The 20,097-nt window shown below is 39.2% G+C and overlaps 1 protein-coding gene across 1 annotated transcript in view; it reads left to right on the forward strand.

Annotated features, from left to right (window-relative positions):
- Window positions 1-1,576: 1,576 nt before the first annotated feature.
- Window positions 1,577-20,097, forward strand: part of LOC126100899 (galactose mutarotase-like) — a 39,362-nt gene continuing 20,841 nt past the window's right edge. The window contains exons 1-3 of the mRNA XM_049911565.1: window positions 1,577-2,216; window positions 2,292-2,452; window positions 11,548-11,757. Coding sequence (XP_049767522.1) covers window positions 1,802-2,216; window positions 2,292-2,452; window positions 11,548-11,757 — 786 coding nt within the window. The 5' untranslated portion in view covers window positions 1,577-1,801. The remainder of the gene's footprint in view (window positions 2,217-2,291; window positions 2,453-11,547; window positions 11,758-20,097) is intronic.

The following is a 20,097-nucleotide window of genomic DNA, read 5'->3' on the forward strand; positions in this document are numbered from 1 at the left end:
TTGAACTGCACCACAATGGTAAAAGTCCGGCAGTGTGGACGTTTAACTAAAAAGTTCGCAATATAAGAATGCGTGGTGAAAAGTAATGCCTCCGATTTTCTTATGTGAAAACACGTAAAGATTTTTAAATAAAATAAACGTTATTAACATTCTACATCTTTATTCTTCATGTCTACATATTTATTTCTCAGCATAGTCACCCTGGCGACGAACACATTTCTCCCAACGAGAGACCAATTCGTTGATATCGCCACTGTAGAACGTTAGCCTATTGTTGACGAATAAGCAAACCACACCTTCATCACTACCGAAGTGCAATCCGAAGTGTCGGGGCAGAGTGAGAGTTTTGAATTTCTTGCTGTCCTTCCTAAAGAACTACTTCTATTCCCATTATTATTATTATTAAATATCAGATTTGTTGTTTGCCATTCAGGGAACAACTTCGTGTGTGTGACGTTTTTCACAACAGTTTCAGATTATTCCTTTTACTTATTATGGTTAAGGAAAACACATATTATACTTTATTCTCTTATCCAGAAGAGAATTCTGTAAATTCTTTTTGCTGCTACTTACTTTAACTAACAGAAATGGCAAGTCTGTTCAAATAATCACATATGGTGCTACTATTACATCTCTTAAAGTTCCCTACAAGACTGGAAATGTCTTCCGTGGTCAGTTCTTGACCAGGCTACCACACTACGAAACAAAGCAATTAACCGCACTCCCAGCCAAAAACATTTTTATGGATCAAATCAAATTAAATACATGTTTCCCAAGCTCAGATGCAGCATTTTCGACATTAAGACCCTTTACATTAATCTTTTCAAACGCTCTATACTTCCAGTTGCTTGCCGGGACTAACTGAAAGTTCGAAAAATTACAATGACCATTTGTGTCTTCTGTCACCTAGTATAACACTTCTTGAAATCTGTAAAGAGATAGTAGTACATGGCCTGCCAGTATGGAACAGTCTTCGAGCAGTGCTACGAGAAGCAAAGCCAACATTCAAGTGGAGTTCCCGCTGCGGCACTACGTACAACACATGGTGTCTTCATGAGTAAATTCTCGTCCCGGAAACATTCACGTAGTAAACTTGTTTTACGTTTAACGAAACTTGTATAACATTGTCTCGTGATTTAATGCGTTTTGTGCAACATAATCCTCACAGTTGAGGTTACTTAGAAGAGAAGGTAATGTTGCGTTTGTACACGGGGAGTATTTCAAAGATGCTACTCGGAAATCGTGAGCTGGCAACAGCTCTTCGCGTGCCTTGTGCTTATATTTCATGAATACGATATGTGACTTTAAATAAAATCTTTCTATCGTATTTTTTGGCTAAATTATGTCGAAATGAACTTCAGTACCTGATTTAATTTTACTACCAGCCAGAAGCATAGCTATGACGTAACTGTTACATCTTGTTATTTGCTCATATGTTTGCCAGGAAATTTCAAGATAACGAGGATCTTGTTGTTTGTGCAGTGCAACTTTATGAACAGGCGCCACCCACACAACTGTCTGCACGCTCTGTCGCACACCTGTTGTTACGTATGGGTATAAAAGCCGCATCGCTTCTACTGGCGACCTTACAGTGTCGTGTTCACAGCTGTCGGTTGGTTAAGAACGTTCTGTGCTAAGATTGGCCTTACAAAACTTATTTTCTCAGTACCTATTTTCTCACGTCAACATTGAATTCCAGACAACGCAGCCAGGGAAGTTTTGGTTTTTTACGAATTTACTTCAGTTTGTTTGTGGCAGAGGTCAGGAAGTCACGTTGGCAAGAGCGTGTAACAACAAAAGAATGACGGCTGTCGGACGTAAACAAAATCAAAAGCGTGGCTGCTTTGGACATGCCACTATCGTTCTGTACTTATCGGTGTTCATTTTTTCGTGTTGTGTAGATAGTGCTTTAGGCCGCTTTCCAGTAAGCCATCAACACAATTCGCGCTACCACGTAAAGAACGCCGTAGGGGACTGTATTTATGCAAATATGACGGAAACTGCAGACGACGGCGTACAATTAGTGGAAGATGATTTTGGAACGTATGAGGATACAGCGACAGATACGTCAGAAAGAGTGAGAAGATTTACTTTAACTAACAGTAATGGCATGTCTGTTCAAATAATCACATATGGTGCTACTATTACATCTCTTAAAGTTCCCGACAAGACTGGAAATGTCGAGGATGTAGTGTTAGGTTTTGACAATTTAGACGGTATGTTGATTACTTTATTATGCAAATAGACAAAGTAAATTTTTACGATGTCATAATAATCTATAACTTTTGCAGCCTATAGACAGTCGCAGAATCTTCATTTTGGTGCCACAGTCGGCCGTGTTGCCAATAGAATTGCAAACGGTACATTTCAGATTGGAAACCAGACGTATGTGCTGAATAAAAATGAAAATGGAAAGAACAGCTTGCATGGCGGTCTCATTGGATTTGACAAAGTAAGTACAGTCAATGTGTACGTATTGATTTCGATGTATTGGAAGAATTGAAAGTTGGATTTGAAGATGATGTGTGTACCTCCTTCATCTCAGCTCTTTCCATCATCTCAGCTCGGTTTATATATATATATATATATATATATATACACTCCTGGAAATTGAAATAAGAACACATTGACACCGGTGTGTCAGACCCACCATACTTGCTCCGGACACTGCGAGAGGGCTGTACAAGCAATGATCACACGCACGGCACAGCGGACACACCAGGAACCGCGGTGTTGGCCGTCGAATGGCGCTAGCTGCGCAGCATTTGTGCACCGCCGCCGTCAGTGTCAGCCAGTTTGCCGTGGCATACGGAGCTCCATCGCAGTCTTTAACACTGGTAGCATGCCGCGACAGCGTGGACGTGAACCGTATGTGCAGTTGACGGACTTTGAGCGAGGGCGTATAGTGGGCATGCGGGAGGCCGGGTGGACGTACCGCCGAATCGCTCAACACGTGGGGCGTGAGGTCTCCACAGTACATCGATGTTGTCGCCAGTGGTCGGCGGAAGGTGCACGTGCCCGTCGACCTGGGACCGGACCGCAGCGACGCACGGATGCACGCCAAGACCGTAGGATCCTACGCAGTGCCGTAGGGGACCGCACCGCCACTTCCCAGCAAATTAGGGACACTGTTGCTCCTGGGGTATCGGCGAGGACCATTCGCAACCGTCTCCATGAAGCGGGGGTACGGTCCCGCACACCGTTAGGCCGTCTTCCGCTCACGCCCCAACATCGTGCAGCCCGCCTCCAGTGGTGTCGCGACAGGCGTGAATGGAGGGACGAATGGAGACGTGTCGTCTTCAGCGATGAGAGTCGCTTCTGCCTTGGTGCCAATGATGGTCGTATGCGTGTTTGGCGCCGTGCAGGTGAGCGCCACAATCAGGACTGCATACGACCGAGGCACACAGGGCCAACACCCGGCATCATGGTGTGGGGAGCGATCTCCTACACTGGCCGTACACCACTGGTGATCGTCGAGGGGACACTGAATAGTGCACGGTACATCCAAACCGTCATTGAACCCATCGTTCTACCATTCCTAGACCGGCAAGGGAACTTGCTGTTCCAACAGGACAATGCACGTCCTCATGTATCCCGTGCCACCCAACGTGCTTTAGAAGGTATAAGTCAACTACCCTGGCCAGCAAGATCTCCGGATCTGTCCCCCATTGAGCATGTTTGGGACTGGATGAAGCGTCGTCTCACGCGGTCTGCACGTCCAGCACGAACGCTGGTCCAACTGAGGCGCCAGGTGGAAATGGCATGGCAAGCCATTCCACAGGACTACATCCAGCATCTCTACGATCATCTCCATGGGAGAATAGCAGCCTGCATTGCTGCGAAAGGTGGATATACACTGTACTAGTGCCGACATTGTGCATGCTCTGTTGCCTGTGTCTATGTGCCTGTGGTTCTGTCAGTGTGATCATGTGATGTATCTGACCCCAGGAATGTGTCAATAAAGTTTCCCCTTCCTGGGACAATGAATTCACGGTGTTCTTATTTCAATTTCCAGGAGTATATATATATATATATATATATATATATATATATATATATATATATATATATATATATATATATCTTGAGTTAGAATTCCTCCTGGCGGCCCTTAGCAACAAGATTGTCAAAGGATCAATATAAGAATGGGAAGCAGTACTGGGCATAAGGCGCAAGCAAAGGCTAGGAGGAAAAGTTTCCAGAAGACCAAGAGGATCTTATTGATGAGTAGCAGACATAAGAGGGGAATATCAGAACTAGTACACAACTCTAGTATTTTTAATTGACGTCAATTGTCATTTAAGCGCTATAAAAATAGTATTGTTAAAGAGGATCATGTCATTACTATTGAAATATATGCAGCACATTTTTACCCTCTGCCTCAATTATGTAATTGAGGACGACACCAGAAACTTCACTGAGAATGCTCCTCACTCTTATGTGAAGATTCTTTCTTTCTTTGACTCTTCAACAAACCATGGGGGAAAGTGACTGGTTGAACATCTTAATGCAGAACTTGAGTCGCGCTGCAGAGACAATGTTTGTACATGGTTATGACCCTTATTCAGTGTTATAACACTGCATGTGAACGCCTCCAGTGAGAGGCTACATTCGTGACGAATAATCAGTGGGATTCATTTTGATCAAATCAGTATCCATACTATCCCAGTGATTTTGAATGTTACAGTAGTTGTTTTGTTGAATAAATTCTCTGAAAAGAAGAGCTGTATGCATAGTATTTATAGCTCAAGGCTACTAGTGAAACAAAATACTGTAATTGGAACTAAATTGTTGATCTGAAAGAACACATCTCCTGTCAGTAGAAATAGAAAAGATTAACAGCTTCTAATATTAATACAGGAATGTGGAAGGGTAAATGATATAATGGCAGGTGTTCTATCTGAACTTTACTTCTGTATTATTGAAATTTGTACAGATACATCTAGATGGATACAAGCTCATAGTATACTGTTGGGGAACCGATAATAGGAAGGAAAATGGCTGTACATGCACTATACAATTAGTATTGAATTCCAGCCCTTAAAGATTAGTGACCATTGTGTTGAAAAAGCAATTGAATGCCATGCCTCTATAGTAGATCTGGAAGCATGCAGGCTGGCAGTGCTGACAGTTTACAGGCTACCTGAAAGGACTATGAAAATTTCAGCAAGCAGTCAGTGTATTAATGAGATTACAGAGATTGGCAACAGTGTGATAGTGCTGCCTCACCCTCCTGTGAAATCTCTATATGGTTACACATTATGTGTAGCATAGCCCAAGCTCTAGAGGAAGAGGGGCAGGGGCACTTACCCTTGTTTGTGTTGGTGGACAATACCATATAGTTGGAGCAATGCTATAATTGCAATTCACATGAAAGGGAGCAAGAAAGATGTGAAGAACTACTACAGGTCCATTACTTTTATCTGTATGGTAAGGAAAGTTCTGGTAGAGAGTAAATATTGTGGGAGTAAAGGAGACTACCCACCGAATAGTAAAAGCATTGAGTCATCAATGGGCACTCTAAATAGAATAAGAATGTGTCAGCTTTTGAACAAGTAAAGAATTTGTCTGAAAGCTTACTAGTTTTCATTTGTTTTTTGTGCCTGTTGACATCTCAGTGCTCATACTGTTTGGTGAGTGGTCTTGTACCAGTGCTATAAAAGATTTTTACAAAAATCTTTAATAAGTGTCTAGGGAAAAAACACCCAGGGAAAATAACAAGCTAGCTTACAAATGGATATAACACTGGATCAACTAAAAGTTGTCAACAGGGTTGTAGAAAGAAGCCACAAACATCAGATACAGTGTTGTATGGAGGTTTATAGCCCATGAAAAGGCCTTTAAGTTGTCCATAGTTATCTCTGTGCTAGCAACACTTCAGAACAAAGTAACAGACTCTACATACATCGATTTGTTGAAGAATATACACAACAAGGTTACAACTTCCCACGAGAATGAAAAGCCCATAACTTGGAAAGTCGTTCCAGACAAAGTGACTCCATTTCACCAAACTATTTTCTGCAATCTGGAAAAAGGTCTTTAGTTCATCAAACTGTGCTGAAGAAGGAATACACACAAACAGATCTTATCTGCACCACTCTTGGCATACAGATGACATTGTTTTGTTTGCTTTGGATTCAGAACAACTTCAGCAAAGAACAGAGTAACTGAACAGAGTAACCATGACAGTAGGCTGAAGATTAATTTCAGTATTATTGAAAATAATATTCAGTTAGTAGGCTGACAGTAGATATTAACATTGAAGTTAGAGAATTAATTGAAGTTGCATGACAGAATAACCAAAAGTAACAAGAGGGCTGGTACCAGAGAAATAAACAGGAAGGTTATAATGGTGTGGAGTTCATTTAGGAAACTGAATGCTATATCCAGAATAAATTCTGAAGGTGTCTTAAACAGAAAGTCTATAACAGTGTATACTGCCAGTACCAACTTTGAGGGAAGTGAAATGTGGGAATTAAAGGCACAAACTATGCAAAGATTGATGATTGCCCTATAAGAAATTGGAAGATGCATGTTGGACAAAACAAACAGGAACAGAAATATAAACAGAGAACAGAAAACATAGGAGTTGAGGACGCAGTAGTGAAACTTAAAATCAAACTAGGCTGAGTGTGATAGCAATACAATCGTGGCAGATGTACTGTAGAGGTTCTGTGTTATAAAGACCAAGAGGCCAACCCAAGAGCAGATGGATTGACAACATAAAGAAACAAACAGCAATAATTTAGATGTGAAATGCTAAAGATCAGAAGGCGTGGAGAAATCTGGAAGGCTCCTCAGTTCGGTAGTAAACAGTAAACGATTGATGATACTTACCTGGAGATTTATAACTTTTGGTGAGTTTAATATTGATTTTCTGGCTGAGAGTACTGACTAATTACGTTGTTCCCCCACAGGAAACCTCCCAATGCAGACTGAAGTTCGTAGTGAAATGGTTACTGACACTTGACTATATGAGGCACAGGCTACCATTACATTACAAAATTGGTCATAACAGACAGTTTGTCTTAATTCCATAAATAATCATATCTTGCAATTTCAAACAAAAAAAATGATCTGCTGGTACCACAAATAGACATTAATGGCAATACAAACTAAATGAAACACTGTAAAACCCTTTGCGGACTAGCGTGATTACACGGTTCCGTCAACATTCTCAACACAGCACATTTTTGTTCAGAGGTATCCCACACTGTGCTGGTTTGGTGAGAAAAGAATTGATTTATTTCACACTTTTTCATTTCTTATTGTCTTTTGTAATTTTTGTCAGAAACAATGTGCAGCAGCTAAACTAAATAAACTATTCAGTCAGCAGAAGTAAACAGTAAAAATACTGTGTAAAGCAGATGATGTTTATGGTCTTTATTGTTAATGGTAAATATTAGATTAAATTTACTTTTGTATTAAAAATTAATCTTATGTATCATTCACTGATTCAGAATTTTTACATTGTTTCCATAATGAAGAAAATAAAGCTATCGTTTAGAATTTAGCTATTTGGCAAGTAACACAGACTGACAAACTTTTTAATACTGTTTGTTAGGTAACAGCTTAAGCTCATGATATTGGGACACTGAATTTGTATCTTGCTTCTGTTTTATAACAAAGTGGCTTCATCACAAACTAAAAAAAAAAAAAGCAAAATGAATGTAATTGGGATGAAAATTGAAGTATAAACATGATAATACCTCCTCCTTACACTGGAATTGTGTGTCCATTACCCTATGTTTCCTCTCTCTTTTCTCCATAAAGCATCTAATATAGCTTTTTCTCTGATGAATTGATGGTTTTGTGTGTTGGTGAAGTGTTAAATAGTACTATCTCATCATATTGGTATTCCTGTCTGTCTTTGTATGATTTTGATATCTTGATGGAAGAACTCACATTATCACTAACATCACCTAAGTTTTCCGGAACAGAAATCAATGTGACTCTCGAGTCTCATCAAAGTGCCTAACTTTGTAATGTTTGTAGCTTCACTTGTTGACCCTCCCACTTAATAATTAAAATAAATTTTACTTTCATTAGGCAGACATGCAAAACTATGTTACTCATATTCAAATCTGGATTGAGTTAAACTGGTGTGGGAATATTTAATATTGTCAGGAAATAACGTAGGTGGGTCGGAATGAGTTTTTGTAACTCATCCTTTTTATCAGATTCTTTGCAGTTATCATAAATGCTTGTTAAGACTAAAAAAAAGTTGTTACATATCACAAAACTTAAGAGACCAATTGTCACAGCTGGGAGATGTTTGATTTTTTAATTTTTCGAGCAAGTTGACTAAAACGGAAGTATAATCAGGGTCCCTTTTGTTGCCTAAGTATTTAGCAACAACCTCCTTAAATGATACATAAGCCTCCTTATTACTCAGTAATGTTTGGTTCAGAGCTGGAATCAAAATATCTTTCTAAACCTAAGTCCAACAAACACAACTTCCTTCAGTTATACTTCTTATAAACAAAGAAGATACTGTTTCAGAAACATTCTCCATATTTGGGCAAATCTTGTACAGACAGTATCAATAGGCCTAATTTAATGGGAACAGAAATTTTTTTTGGGTCTCTGAGGACTCATGTACAAAAGTTATTTTTTCCAGACTGCAAAGGTTTTCTTGTGGACACAGTTTATTGTGGACTCATGTTGATCCCTTGCCCTACTATTTGTATATTAATTAAATTATTAATTGAAATAATGTATGGGATATTATATCTAATTAAAATCACAACAAATGCATTTCTATAACATTGAATTGTAATGAGACTGATATGGCTTTTTTATCATATTAGAATTTTGCACACTAAAAACCATCAGAATAAGCCATTTTCATTAAATTTTTTTATTGTTGGCCTATGTAATGATCAAGTGTGCAGCAAAGAAAAGTTGCATTAACATGGAATTAGCTACTCAGTGTAATAACAATCTCATTGAAAGTTCTTGTACTATATCTGCACTTTTGTTACACAGTGAAAGGATATCAGTGATAGGATTTGATAATGACATTGTTGCTATTTTCAGTGAAAGTGAAGAGGAATTACATTGTACATGCTGAGTCAATGTGTGATATACAAATTTCACTTTTTAATGCAAAAATAAATCTAACCTAATTTTTACCATTAACAATAAATACCATTAAGGAATAAATGTTATCTGCTTTACAAGGTATTTCAATTGCTCTTTTTTTGCTGACTGTATTCTTTTATTTAGTTTAGCTGCGTTGTTTCTGACAAAAATTACAGACATAAGAATGAAAGGGTGTGAAATAAGTTAATTCCTTTCTCACCAAATCAGTGCAGTGTGAGATACCTCTGAACGAAAATGTGCTGTGTTGAGAATGTTGATGTAACCTTGTAATCAAGCCAGACCCCACAGGGTTTTACAATGTTTTGTTTAGTTTGTATGGCCATTAATGTCTAATCCCGGTACCAGCAGATCATTTTTGTTTGTTTGAAATTGCAAGATGTGAATATTTATGGGATTAAGACAAACTGTTTGCTATGAACAAGTCATGTTGAATGGAATGTACAGTTCAATGAATACAAAATATGGATTGAGGGCAAACCAATGAAAGATAAATGATAGGACATGTATCAGGACATCATGACTTGCATGCTACTACAGGGAGCTGTAGAGGGTAAGAACTGTAGGGGAAGACAGAGATTGGAATACATCCAACAAACAATTGTGGACAGTAGGTACAAGTGCTACTGTGAGATGAAAAGGTCGGGACAGGAGAGGAAGTTGTGGCAGGCTACATCAAACAACCCAGAAGGCTGGTGATGATAAATAAATAATTATCCAAGTAACGTGATTGTTTTAGTAAATTTCTTGCTTTCCATCTTACTAAAACAAGCTCACTTAACTCTGGTGACCATTGTTTCTGAATGACATCTGTATGTCATGGTTTATGATGGGATCACAGATTTACTTCAGACTTCTTACACTTTTAGTCGGCCATTAAAACAATGTAACGTGCAAGTAGTAAGGTGCACTATTCTAAAAGTTTCAAGAAAATTGTTACAGAAGTTTTACATGTCTATTATGAAACTGATGTATCTGTATGTACGTGCCAGATGTTAGAGTTCATGATGGTCAAGTGGTTAGCATTTGAGCATAGCAAGACAGACATATGTAAAGCGATGGTTCGACTCCCACCCACACTTAACTTTTAATGTATATTTCTTTCATCACTGATCATATTATTTAATTTGACATTTGAGAGGGAATGTAATTAAAAAAAACATGTGTATCTGCATGAGGTTTTAGTGAATTTAATGATATTTGACTACTTACTAATTTTAATAAATTAATTATTGGAACAAACAAAATTATAACTATCGACAAGTAAATGAAGAAACACACAGTTTTCCTGAAAACGTATGCCTTTCGTGATTTGCGAAATCCCTTATACATGCAATCTGGTAAGGTACCCGGAACTACTTTGCACTTCAACACTTAGAGTTGTAGACACAGAGGCAGGTCTCATTTGGTGGTTGTCCACTGCAGTGGTGAGACATTGCTAATGTAGCAAGAATGAAGAGTGTAGGTACAACTTTTTTTTAATATCACGGAATTTACACTTGCACTCTAAAATTAATATTTGAGCAAAAGTCGAACCATCATCTCTCACATATGTGTCTTGCGAAGCTCGAACACTAACACTTGATCACCATGGCGTCCATGCACAGATACATCAGTTACATGATAGACCCATAAAACTTCTCTTAAGATTTTCTCGGAATTGCCATAGTAGTCCACCTTACTACTTGCATATCATGTTGTTTTAATGGCCTACTAAAGGTGTACAAAGTTTGAAGTAAATCCGTGATCCCAATGTCGTGGCCTGCCCTTGTCAGTGTCCCCAGAATATAGAAGCCAACATTGTGCCTTCACTTTCATGTGTATGACATTTATTATGAATGACAACAGCAAGAGCAGACTACCACAGAGTTTCTACAATAATGACATTTTGAAGTTGGATTTGCTGTGGATATGTTTGTATGTGTACTTAGACCAGGTAAAATAGCAGCAGTTCGAAAGGTATCTAAGTTTCTGTGCTGTCAAGTGTGTCAATGTGTGACGTATCAATCAGCTATTGAAAACACAGACCTGGCTGGTCATACAGCTGAAATATAACTTTCATAAAGTCCATAGAAGAAGAATGATAAACAGAGAACTGGCATAGCATGGTTACAAACTAGGTAAATAGATGCTACATTGCAGTAACAATCAAATTTGTTACACATTTTTGTACAGAATGTATTTAACAACTGCCTTTGTGTAAGACTTTTGTCATATGTTTGTTGTTTGTGACTGGACCAAGTGAATGGACTGTAGTTTATCTTGTGTGATACTTGATTTTATATGTGTAAATAAATGTTTTATAATTCATTCTCTGTCATCCATAGTTTCTATCAAGTAGAAGAACCTTCAGATATATGAAATGAGAGTAACAAAAGACAAGCAATTCGTAGAACTTAATTTGTATATTGTATTAACAAGAAGATATCATTATACTGTTTGCAGGTCCTTTGGGAATCTCATGTACATGGCAAGAAGGTGACAATGAGTTATTTAAGCAAAGATGGGGAAGAAGGCTACCCTGGAGAACTGCTGACACAAGTCACTTACCATCTGACCCAAGACAATGTATTAGTAATTGAGGTTAAAGCTACATCAACAAAGCCGACACCTGTTAACATCATCAACCATTCTTACTTCAATCTTGCCGGACATGTGAGTACAAACTTAACCTTCTCATTGCATCCTGTAGTAGCCACCAGAAAGATCGCGGGAGGCGCACATTGGCACGGCGCGTCATGGACGGTAGTTGCCGCAAGTAGAGTCCCGTCCACCAGAGGGCACGCGAGAATTCGGACGCGCCCTCTGCCGGCGTAACAACACGAACAACAACAACTCCGGCAGGACAGGCGGAGCGCAGTCAGTCAACATCGGGCATGCCTAGGACACAGTCCCGGTCTACGCTAAGTGAAGTGCGACGTAACGTGAACAGTGTTATTACACAATTGGCGACGAGTAGGGTCGTTCTTTCGCGTGTTGCGTCGTTGTTCCGGTTTCGCAGTTTCTCCACGGCATGGAGGATTTGGTGCGGGTTTTGGTTGCGCAGCAGACGGAGCTCATGGCCACCATGCAACAAGTGCTTCCGGCGTTGCTCTCCACGCCGTCTGCTCCGGCGCCGTTCCCTCCTCCCTTTCCATCGTATGACGAGACGGCGGAGGATTGGGACGCATATGAACATCGCCTTCGGCAGCATTTCCAGGCGTTTCATGTTGCCGATGCGGAGGTTTGTCGTGCTCTCTTCTTGTCTTGGATATCTCCCTCGCTGTATCAAGTTTTGCGGCAGCTAGCGCCGTTGCAGGAACCCTCGTCCTTGTCTTTTGACGCATTGTGTTCATTGCTGTCTTCATATTATCACCGCCGCACGCATGTTGTGGCGGCTAGGGCCGAGTTCTATCAATGCAAGAAACAGCCCCATTGTAAGTAGGCTGTTTATGTTTTCTTTATGTAAGTTTGATGTTTATGTTTTCTTATTGGCAACGTTACGTAGCGCTCTCTGTATGAAAATCACTGGCTGTGCTGTGTGCAGTATGTGGCTAGTTTGCATTGTTGCCTGCCATTGTTGTCATGAACTGCTATAGCTGGATGTGAACAGCAGATTGCGTTGGGCAGTTGGAGGTGAGCCGCCAGCAGTGGTGGATGTGGGGAGAGAGATGGCGGAGTTTTCATAATCTGTAAGACTGAATGTCAATTATGAATATTAAGGTAAATACATTGTTTGTTCTCTATTAATATCTTTCATTTGCTAACTATCCCTATCAGTAGTTAGTACCTTCAGTGGTTTGAATCTTTTATTTAGCTGGCAGTAGTGGCGCTCGCTGTTTTGCAGTAGCTTGAGTAGCGAAGATTTTTGTGAGGTAAGTGATTTGTAAAAGGTATAGGTTAAAGTTAGTCAGGGCCATTCTTTTGCAGGGATTTTTGATAGTCAGATTGCGTTGCGCTAAAATTATTGTGTGTCAGGTTAAGCACAGGCTTGTATAATTGTTCTAAGTGGACGTTTCACATGTAAAATTGTTCAAAGGGGACGTTTCATATGTCGACCCTTAGCCTAGGATACCTCACTGGAATCTTCTGATTTTTTTCTTGTAGTTTGTGTATTTAGTGTAGCTTTTGTTTATAGCTAGCGCGTAATTGTAGAGAGAATCTCCTTTGTAGTTGCAGTCTTTCATTGTTGTACTGTAAAACAGTTGTGGTATGCATGTAGATTTGCACCAAGTATTTCGCAGCTGCAATTAACTAGATATTATTTTCAGTGCTATGTTAATGTGTTCTCTTATTTTTGCTATTCAAATTGTGCTTTTCTGTGTTATCGTGTGAAATATTGTGAAAATAATGGCGTGTGAAAAACGTAACACTCGACTCCAAAGTAAACTGAGAAATGACAGTGAAGACGAAAGCAGTGTGTTGGCCCCACCATGTAATGAGTTAACTAATATTCAAAGTAGTAATTTGGTAACTGTGCATAGGGAAATGGAGCGGGCGTCAAACAATGGCGTAGGCAGTGAAACAGGTAGTGAACAGGGAAGCATTATCGATCGATCGGTCAGCAACAGCTCGCCTCAGGAATCCGAAATGATAGGACACAATTTTGCAAATACTGTAGATTCAGGTTTTGCGTCCTCACCGTTTTCTCAAATGAGTCAAGACACATTTTCCGCTTGTCAAAATGTGAATGGTGCCGGTGCAAATTCACTGCCGAAAAGCACTGAGGAACATGTTTCAGACACCAGTGCATTGTTATTACAGTTAATGCAACAAATGGGACAAAGGCTACAAAAGTTAGACACAACGCTTGAACAAAATCAGAAACAAATGGGACAGAATCTTCAAAAGTTAGACACAATGGAACAAAAGCTTCAAAAGTTAGACTCAGTGGAACATATGCTTGAACAAACACGTGAAGATTTAACTACTGAGTTACATAAAATAGAATCGAAATGTCAGAAAGTCTGTAATGACGTAAAAACACAAATTTGTGAGCATTTCCAACCTATTTTTTCGCGTCATGAGAATGTATTACAGAATCACGAAGCAGCCATAAAAGAACTGCAAACCATTGTTCATGAAAATCATGAGACCTTGTGGGCTAAAATTGACTCAGTTGCATCTACCGATTCGGTTACGCAACTGGCAAAAACTCAGGAAAACTTAAAGAACACAGTAGATTCGATCTCAACACAAATGGACACTCTGAAGCTTGGTTATGAAAAACCCACTGAGGAAATGTGTTCACTATCGGAGAAAGTAGCCGAACTTTCGGATCAGGTCACTAACTTATCTACAAAGGTAGATGATGATCTGAATGACACAAGACCCGTAGCCTTCACTGACACAGAAGACTATGAACAAATAAGAAAATTCAAACAAAATCAAAATCAAGTCAATACACAGTACAAAAGAGAAATCCGGGAAGTACAAGATCAGCTGACACAGGTAATACAAGAATTACGTATTTCAGAGGACACTCACGCCCCAATACGGGAAGAGGAACTTAGAAATACGGAAAAGCCACAAAATAATAACACAGGGCATTTCGGTAATTATGAAAGCAATTGGCAAGGTACACCGAATTTTGAGATGGAACAGCCGACACGACGTAACAATGACCGATATGTGACTCGCCGACATGATGATTTTGACTATAAGCTGTTCATTACTACACGTAAATTCAAAACATTTAAGAATTCTGGCAACGACATTCATCCACAAGCGTGGCTCCATCAATTCTCTCATTGTTTTCCTCCCAACTGGTCATTAGAACACAGATTAGAATTTATGTGTGGCTACTTGGAGAATGAACCAGCTGTAAGAATGCGATCGGTCATTCATGATTGTCACAGTGAAGGAGAATTTTACCATGCGTTCCTCTCAGCATATTGGTCACAAGCTACACAAGATCGCGTGAAACATAGCATCATGATGATGAAACACTTCGAACAATCTGAATTTTCCAGTCTTGTGAAATATTTTGAAGACATGTTGCACAAGAATCAGTACCTGTCAAACCCATACAGCCCCTCAGAACTCATCCGCATTTGTTTAATCAAACTGCCTGAACATTTACGACATATTATTTTAGCAGGACGTTGCAAAGACGACATTGAAGCTTTTCAGGGACTGTTACAAGAACTGGAAATTGACACTGACAATCGCGGAACGCGAAAACAGGAGTACAACAATTACAGGTCACATCTGTCACAATTCCGTGACGACAGAAACGATAACTGGACGCGACAAGGCTATTCTCACAACGCAAATCGTGACCAAAACAGACACCACCCGTATGACAACCGTTGGCAGAGTAGTAATAATTACAGGGAAAGATCACCTCTCCGCAGTAATGACTATCACAGAGACAATCAGAGAAACAGACAATATGGGAACCAAAATAACTATTATCAAGGGAGACAGAATAACTTTAGACGCAACGGTCCAGCACGCAGTTACGACTCAGGCAGAAATTCTCCACCACGTGACAGACAAGAAAGAAACTATCGAACCTACCGACATGACGACAGACGATATGATCGTAACGACAGACCTGAATTGCATCAGAACTGGCGAGATTTAAATAGAGCAGAGCACTCTCGTCACGATGAATTTGTAGAAGTTAGGTCTCCAAATCCCAATAACGACGCGCGCCAACAAAGAGACAATAGGCGATGACTCACACCACTGGCAGCCACAAGACGTACTTATGAAACGGACGACGCAGCTGCCGTAGCTAGTAATTACGTAAAAATGGAAGACATTAGGGACATCTTACTCCAGGAACACGACGTAAAACATAACAACATTGCATATCCTGTGATTCATATTACTGTAAATGACGTAAAATTTACGGCAGTACTTGACTCTGGCAGTCCCATTTCAGTAATTAGTGAAACAGCTTTTAGCAAATGCAACAAATCGAACGATTGCCCCACACTTCCGTTACGTAAGATTAAATTACAAGGTGCAATCTTTGGAAAAAGTGTAGATGTACGCCAACAAACCAATTTAGAATTCTTTTGTCAAAGCCACAGCTTCTCTATGAACTTCCTTATTGTTCCATTATTGTCGACGGAAATTATACTGGGAGTAGACTTTTTGAATGAATATAAAGCAATCTTAAGTTTTCACGATGCTGAAATAAGTTTAGAGAAAGAAGGTAAGTCAATAGCTTTGAAATTTGAAGACTGGCTCTCAAACCATGATGTGGAAATTAATCGGCTTTACCTTCTGTTAGATAACAGTTCGGAATTTTCTACGGAACTAGACACTAACAATCACTCTGCAAGTACTGACAGGGATGACATCGACGGCATATTTGAAATTAATGAGTTAATTCAGAATAAAATTCAAACAATTGAGAATTGTAATGACACTGATAGGCAGGACCTTTTTGAGATTTTACAAGCACATTCCACAGTTTTTACTCACAAAACAGGAACAATCAAGGGATTTCAATACCAATTTCGTGTTCGTGAGCATACTAAATTTTGTGTAAGACCATACGTAATTCCAGCACATTATAGGGACCGTGTTAGAACAGAAATACAATCTATGCTTGACGAGGGCATTATTGAGCCTGCAGCAAGCTCATACAACAATCCGTTACATGTTGTTGAGAAGAAAAATGGATCGATCAGACTTGTCTTAGATTCGAGACAAATCAATACTATCATTATTCCTGAAACAGACAGGCCGCAGACGATGGAAGAACTTCTTCAAAATTTTAATGGTGTAAAAGTGTTGTCTTCCATTGATCTCAGATCCAGCTTTTATCAGATCGAACTACATCCAGAATGTAGAAAATACACAGCTTTCCTTTGTTTCGGCGTTTGTTATCAGTTTCGGAAACTTCCTTTTGGTTTGAACATTTCTTCAGCAGCATTCATTCGCGGGTTAAATTCCATATTACCTGAGTTCTTAAAACGTCACATCACCTTATATGTGGACGATATTCTAATAGCAGAAGCCTCATGGGAACAACATAACCGCATCCTCAACAGTTTGTTACGTATTTTTGCAGAATCTGGAATTACAGTTAACTTGGAAAAGTCTGAATTCGGTAGGTCAAAGGTGAAGTTTTTAGGACATACTATTTCTTCTGAAGGCATTCAGCCGGATCCTGAAAAGTTAGAAGCAATCAGAGCCATTCCAGTTCCATCCACAAAAAGACAAGTCCGCAGTTTTCTAGGTCTCGTAAATTTTTACCGTCGTTTTCTGAATATGCAAATTCTAGTTACACCAAAACTTTGTTCTCTCACTGGAAAAAATACTATTTGGAACTGGGACGAACAAGCACAGTTGGAATTCAATTCTTTGAAAGAAGCGTTACTTCACGCGCCAATACTAGCTCATCCAGATCTGTCACAAGATTTCTGCCTTAGCACTGATTCTTCCAAAGTTGGTCTTGGTGCCCATTTATTTCAAGAAGCCATAGAAGATGACATTACTGTTCAGAAAACCATTGCTTTTGCTAGCCGAGTGCTAACAAAATCTGAAAAAAATTATTCCGTTACTGAATTAGAAGCTTTAGCTATCGTTTGGGCATTTAACAAATTCCGTTTCTTTCTTTCTGGTAAGCACGTAAAAGTATACAGTGATCACCGTGCATTACAATTTCTTATGTCTTCAAAATTAAATCATGATAGGTTAAAACGTTGGGCATTGTTTCTGCAAGAATTCCGCTTCACAATAGTCTACATTCCCGGCAAGGAGAACATTGTTGCGGACGCACTGTCACGCGCACCGGCTGGGCTTGAGAAAAGTAACACAGAAGGCAACCTCGAGAAAAATTTCAGTATTCTTTACATTCAGAAAGTCGCCTTTGAAAACTTCATCACCACATCTTTAAAGGACATTGCTCATGAACAAGATAAAGATCCGATTTGGAAAGACATCAAAGGTAAATGGCATGAAAAAACACACACTCAGATTCGGCATTATTACCTGGTTAGAAACAACATACTCTTCAAACGCTGCACTGTTGATGACAAGCTATGGGTACTTTGCATTCCAGACGATTTTGTTAATAAGCTCATTTAGTACATTCATTTCAGCTATGCACATTTTGGCCCACGAAAATGTTTTCATATTCTTCGAACGACTTGTTATTTTAACAATATGGAAAAGCGAATTCGAAGAGTCTTGTCTATTTGTAAACTTTGTCAAAAGGCGAAACCGTCTACTATCTCACATCGTGCTCCGCTGTTTCCTATCATTCCTTCTAAATTAAAAGAATTTGCTGCTGTTGATCTCTTGGGACCCCTTGTCACAACATCGAATGGATTTTCGTACGTTCTAGTCGCTGTTGAACTTACTTCAAAATTTGTTTCTTTCACTCCGTTACGTAAAGCCACTGGACGGTCTGTATCCAACGCCTTTGTTAAAAATTTCTTACGTGAAGTTGGACACGTTAGTAAAGTCATTTCAGATAACGGACCGCAATTCAGATCTGCTGTTTGGTCACGCATGCTTCGGAATCATAAAATCAAACCTGTTTTTATTTCATTGTATTCACCACATTGTAACCCGTCTGAACGGATTATGAAAGAAATCAATAAGCTTTGCAGACTTTATTGTCACAGAAAGCATCAGCATTGGGACAGATATTTACACTTATTTCAAAATGTGCTGAATGAAATGCCTCATGATTCCACTGCTTTACCACCTACTCTTGTACTGAAGAATGTAGAACCTCCGAACAGAATCAGAGAGCTTGTACCTTTCCCGAATACACGTAAACTGCGACACAAAGACATAATTGATTTGGCTCTTAAAAATATAAAATCTGCAGCAGAGAAAAGGAGAAAACTACACGGTAAAGCAAATGCAAAGAAATTATATATTGGTCAGAAAGTTCTCATTAAAGCTCATTCATTGTCACATAAGAAGAAACACTTGAGTCACAAATTCTTTCTAGTTTACAATGGACCTTACAGAATCCGACGTATACCACATGATAATTGCGTTGAAGTTGAAACTCTGCGTACTAGGAAGAGTAAAGGTTTACACCACATTTCTCATGTCAAACCATTTATTGACAGATAATTTGCTTTTTAACTTAGTCTTTGCAATTTTCACTTCACGTTACTTGTACTATTTGTCACACTGAGAAACTGTTAACATGCAACTATGTTTTAAAGCTAACTAACCATCCAGTCAAGAACATAGGTAACTTAGACAAGTAACTGCGAATGCATTGTTATTGCGAGCAGACGACACAGTGTTGTTATTTATACATTCCTCCTTGTTAGTTGCACGATTACATAACGAATATACGGCTTACATACTTAGAACATATACCAGCACTGCTAATGAAATTTTCATGCAACATTTTGGTTTGCTTACGAGTGGATTCTGGATTTGAGGTGCTTTCTGTGAAATGCCAGATGACACAGTGGTTGGTTTGTGTGACAGCTACACGATTATATCACGACGTTACTAATGAGTGACAATTTACAATGTTGCTTTTGCGGTGTATCTGTTTGATATCTGCACAGTTTTTCTGAATTCTTCTGGAAAGTAAAACATGTTTTAGTAGTGACTTTTGTGGTATAGCTACAAGGAAACAGCCTTTTCTGTAGCACAACAATACGTTACAGCACAGTACTTTCTTCATCACGGCAATAAGCGTAATAAGTATGATATCTATACGCAAAGCATTTCACTTTGTTTATCATGAGGTAAGTACATTGACTTCTGCAGAACTTAGCTTTCGGAGGACAATAACTACGACACTTCCCAGAGATTATCTTACAGCAAGACGCATATTTAGCGCTACAGGACACGTATTTGAGTGATTAATTTTGTACTTAAAACATTTATTTTTAAAGATTTTCGAATTACAAAGAAAGTTTTTCGTGATACATTTCATTCCATTGCTGTAATCTGTAACACCTGAGGGTATAATTACAATAAACCTCAGGGGGGTACATGCCTACTTTGTGTACCATGTGTTTGGCAAGCACAAGGAGCCCTAGCTAATATGGTATTTGCTTATACAACTTT

Source organism: Schistocerca cancellata, chromosome 9 (genome assembly GCF_023864275.1).
Source record: "Schistocerca cancellata isolate TAMUIC-IGC-003103 chromosome 9, iqSchCanc2.1, whole genome shotgun sequence".
NCBI classification, from domain to species: domain Eukaryota; kingdom Metazoa; phylum Arthropoda; class Insecta; order Orthoptera; family Acrididae; genus Schistocerca; species Schistocerca cancellata.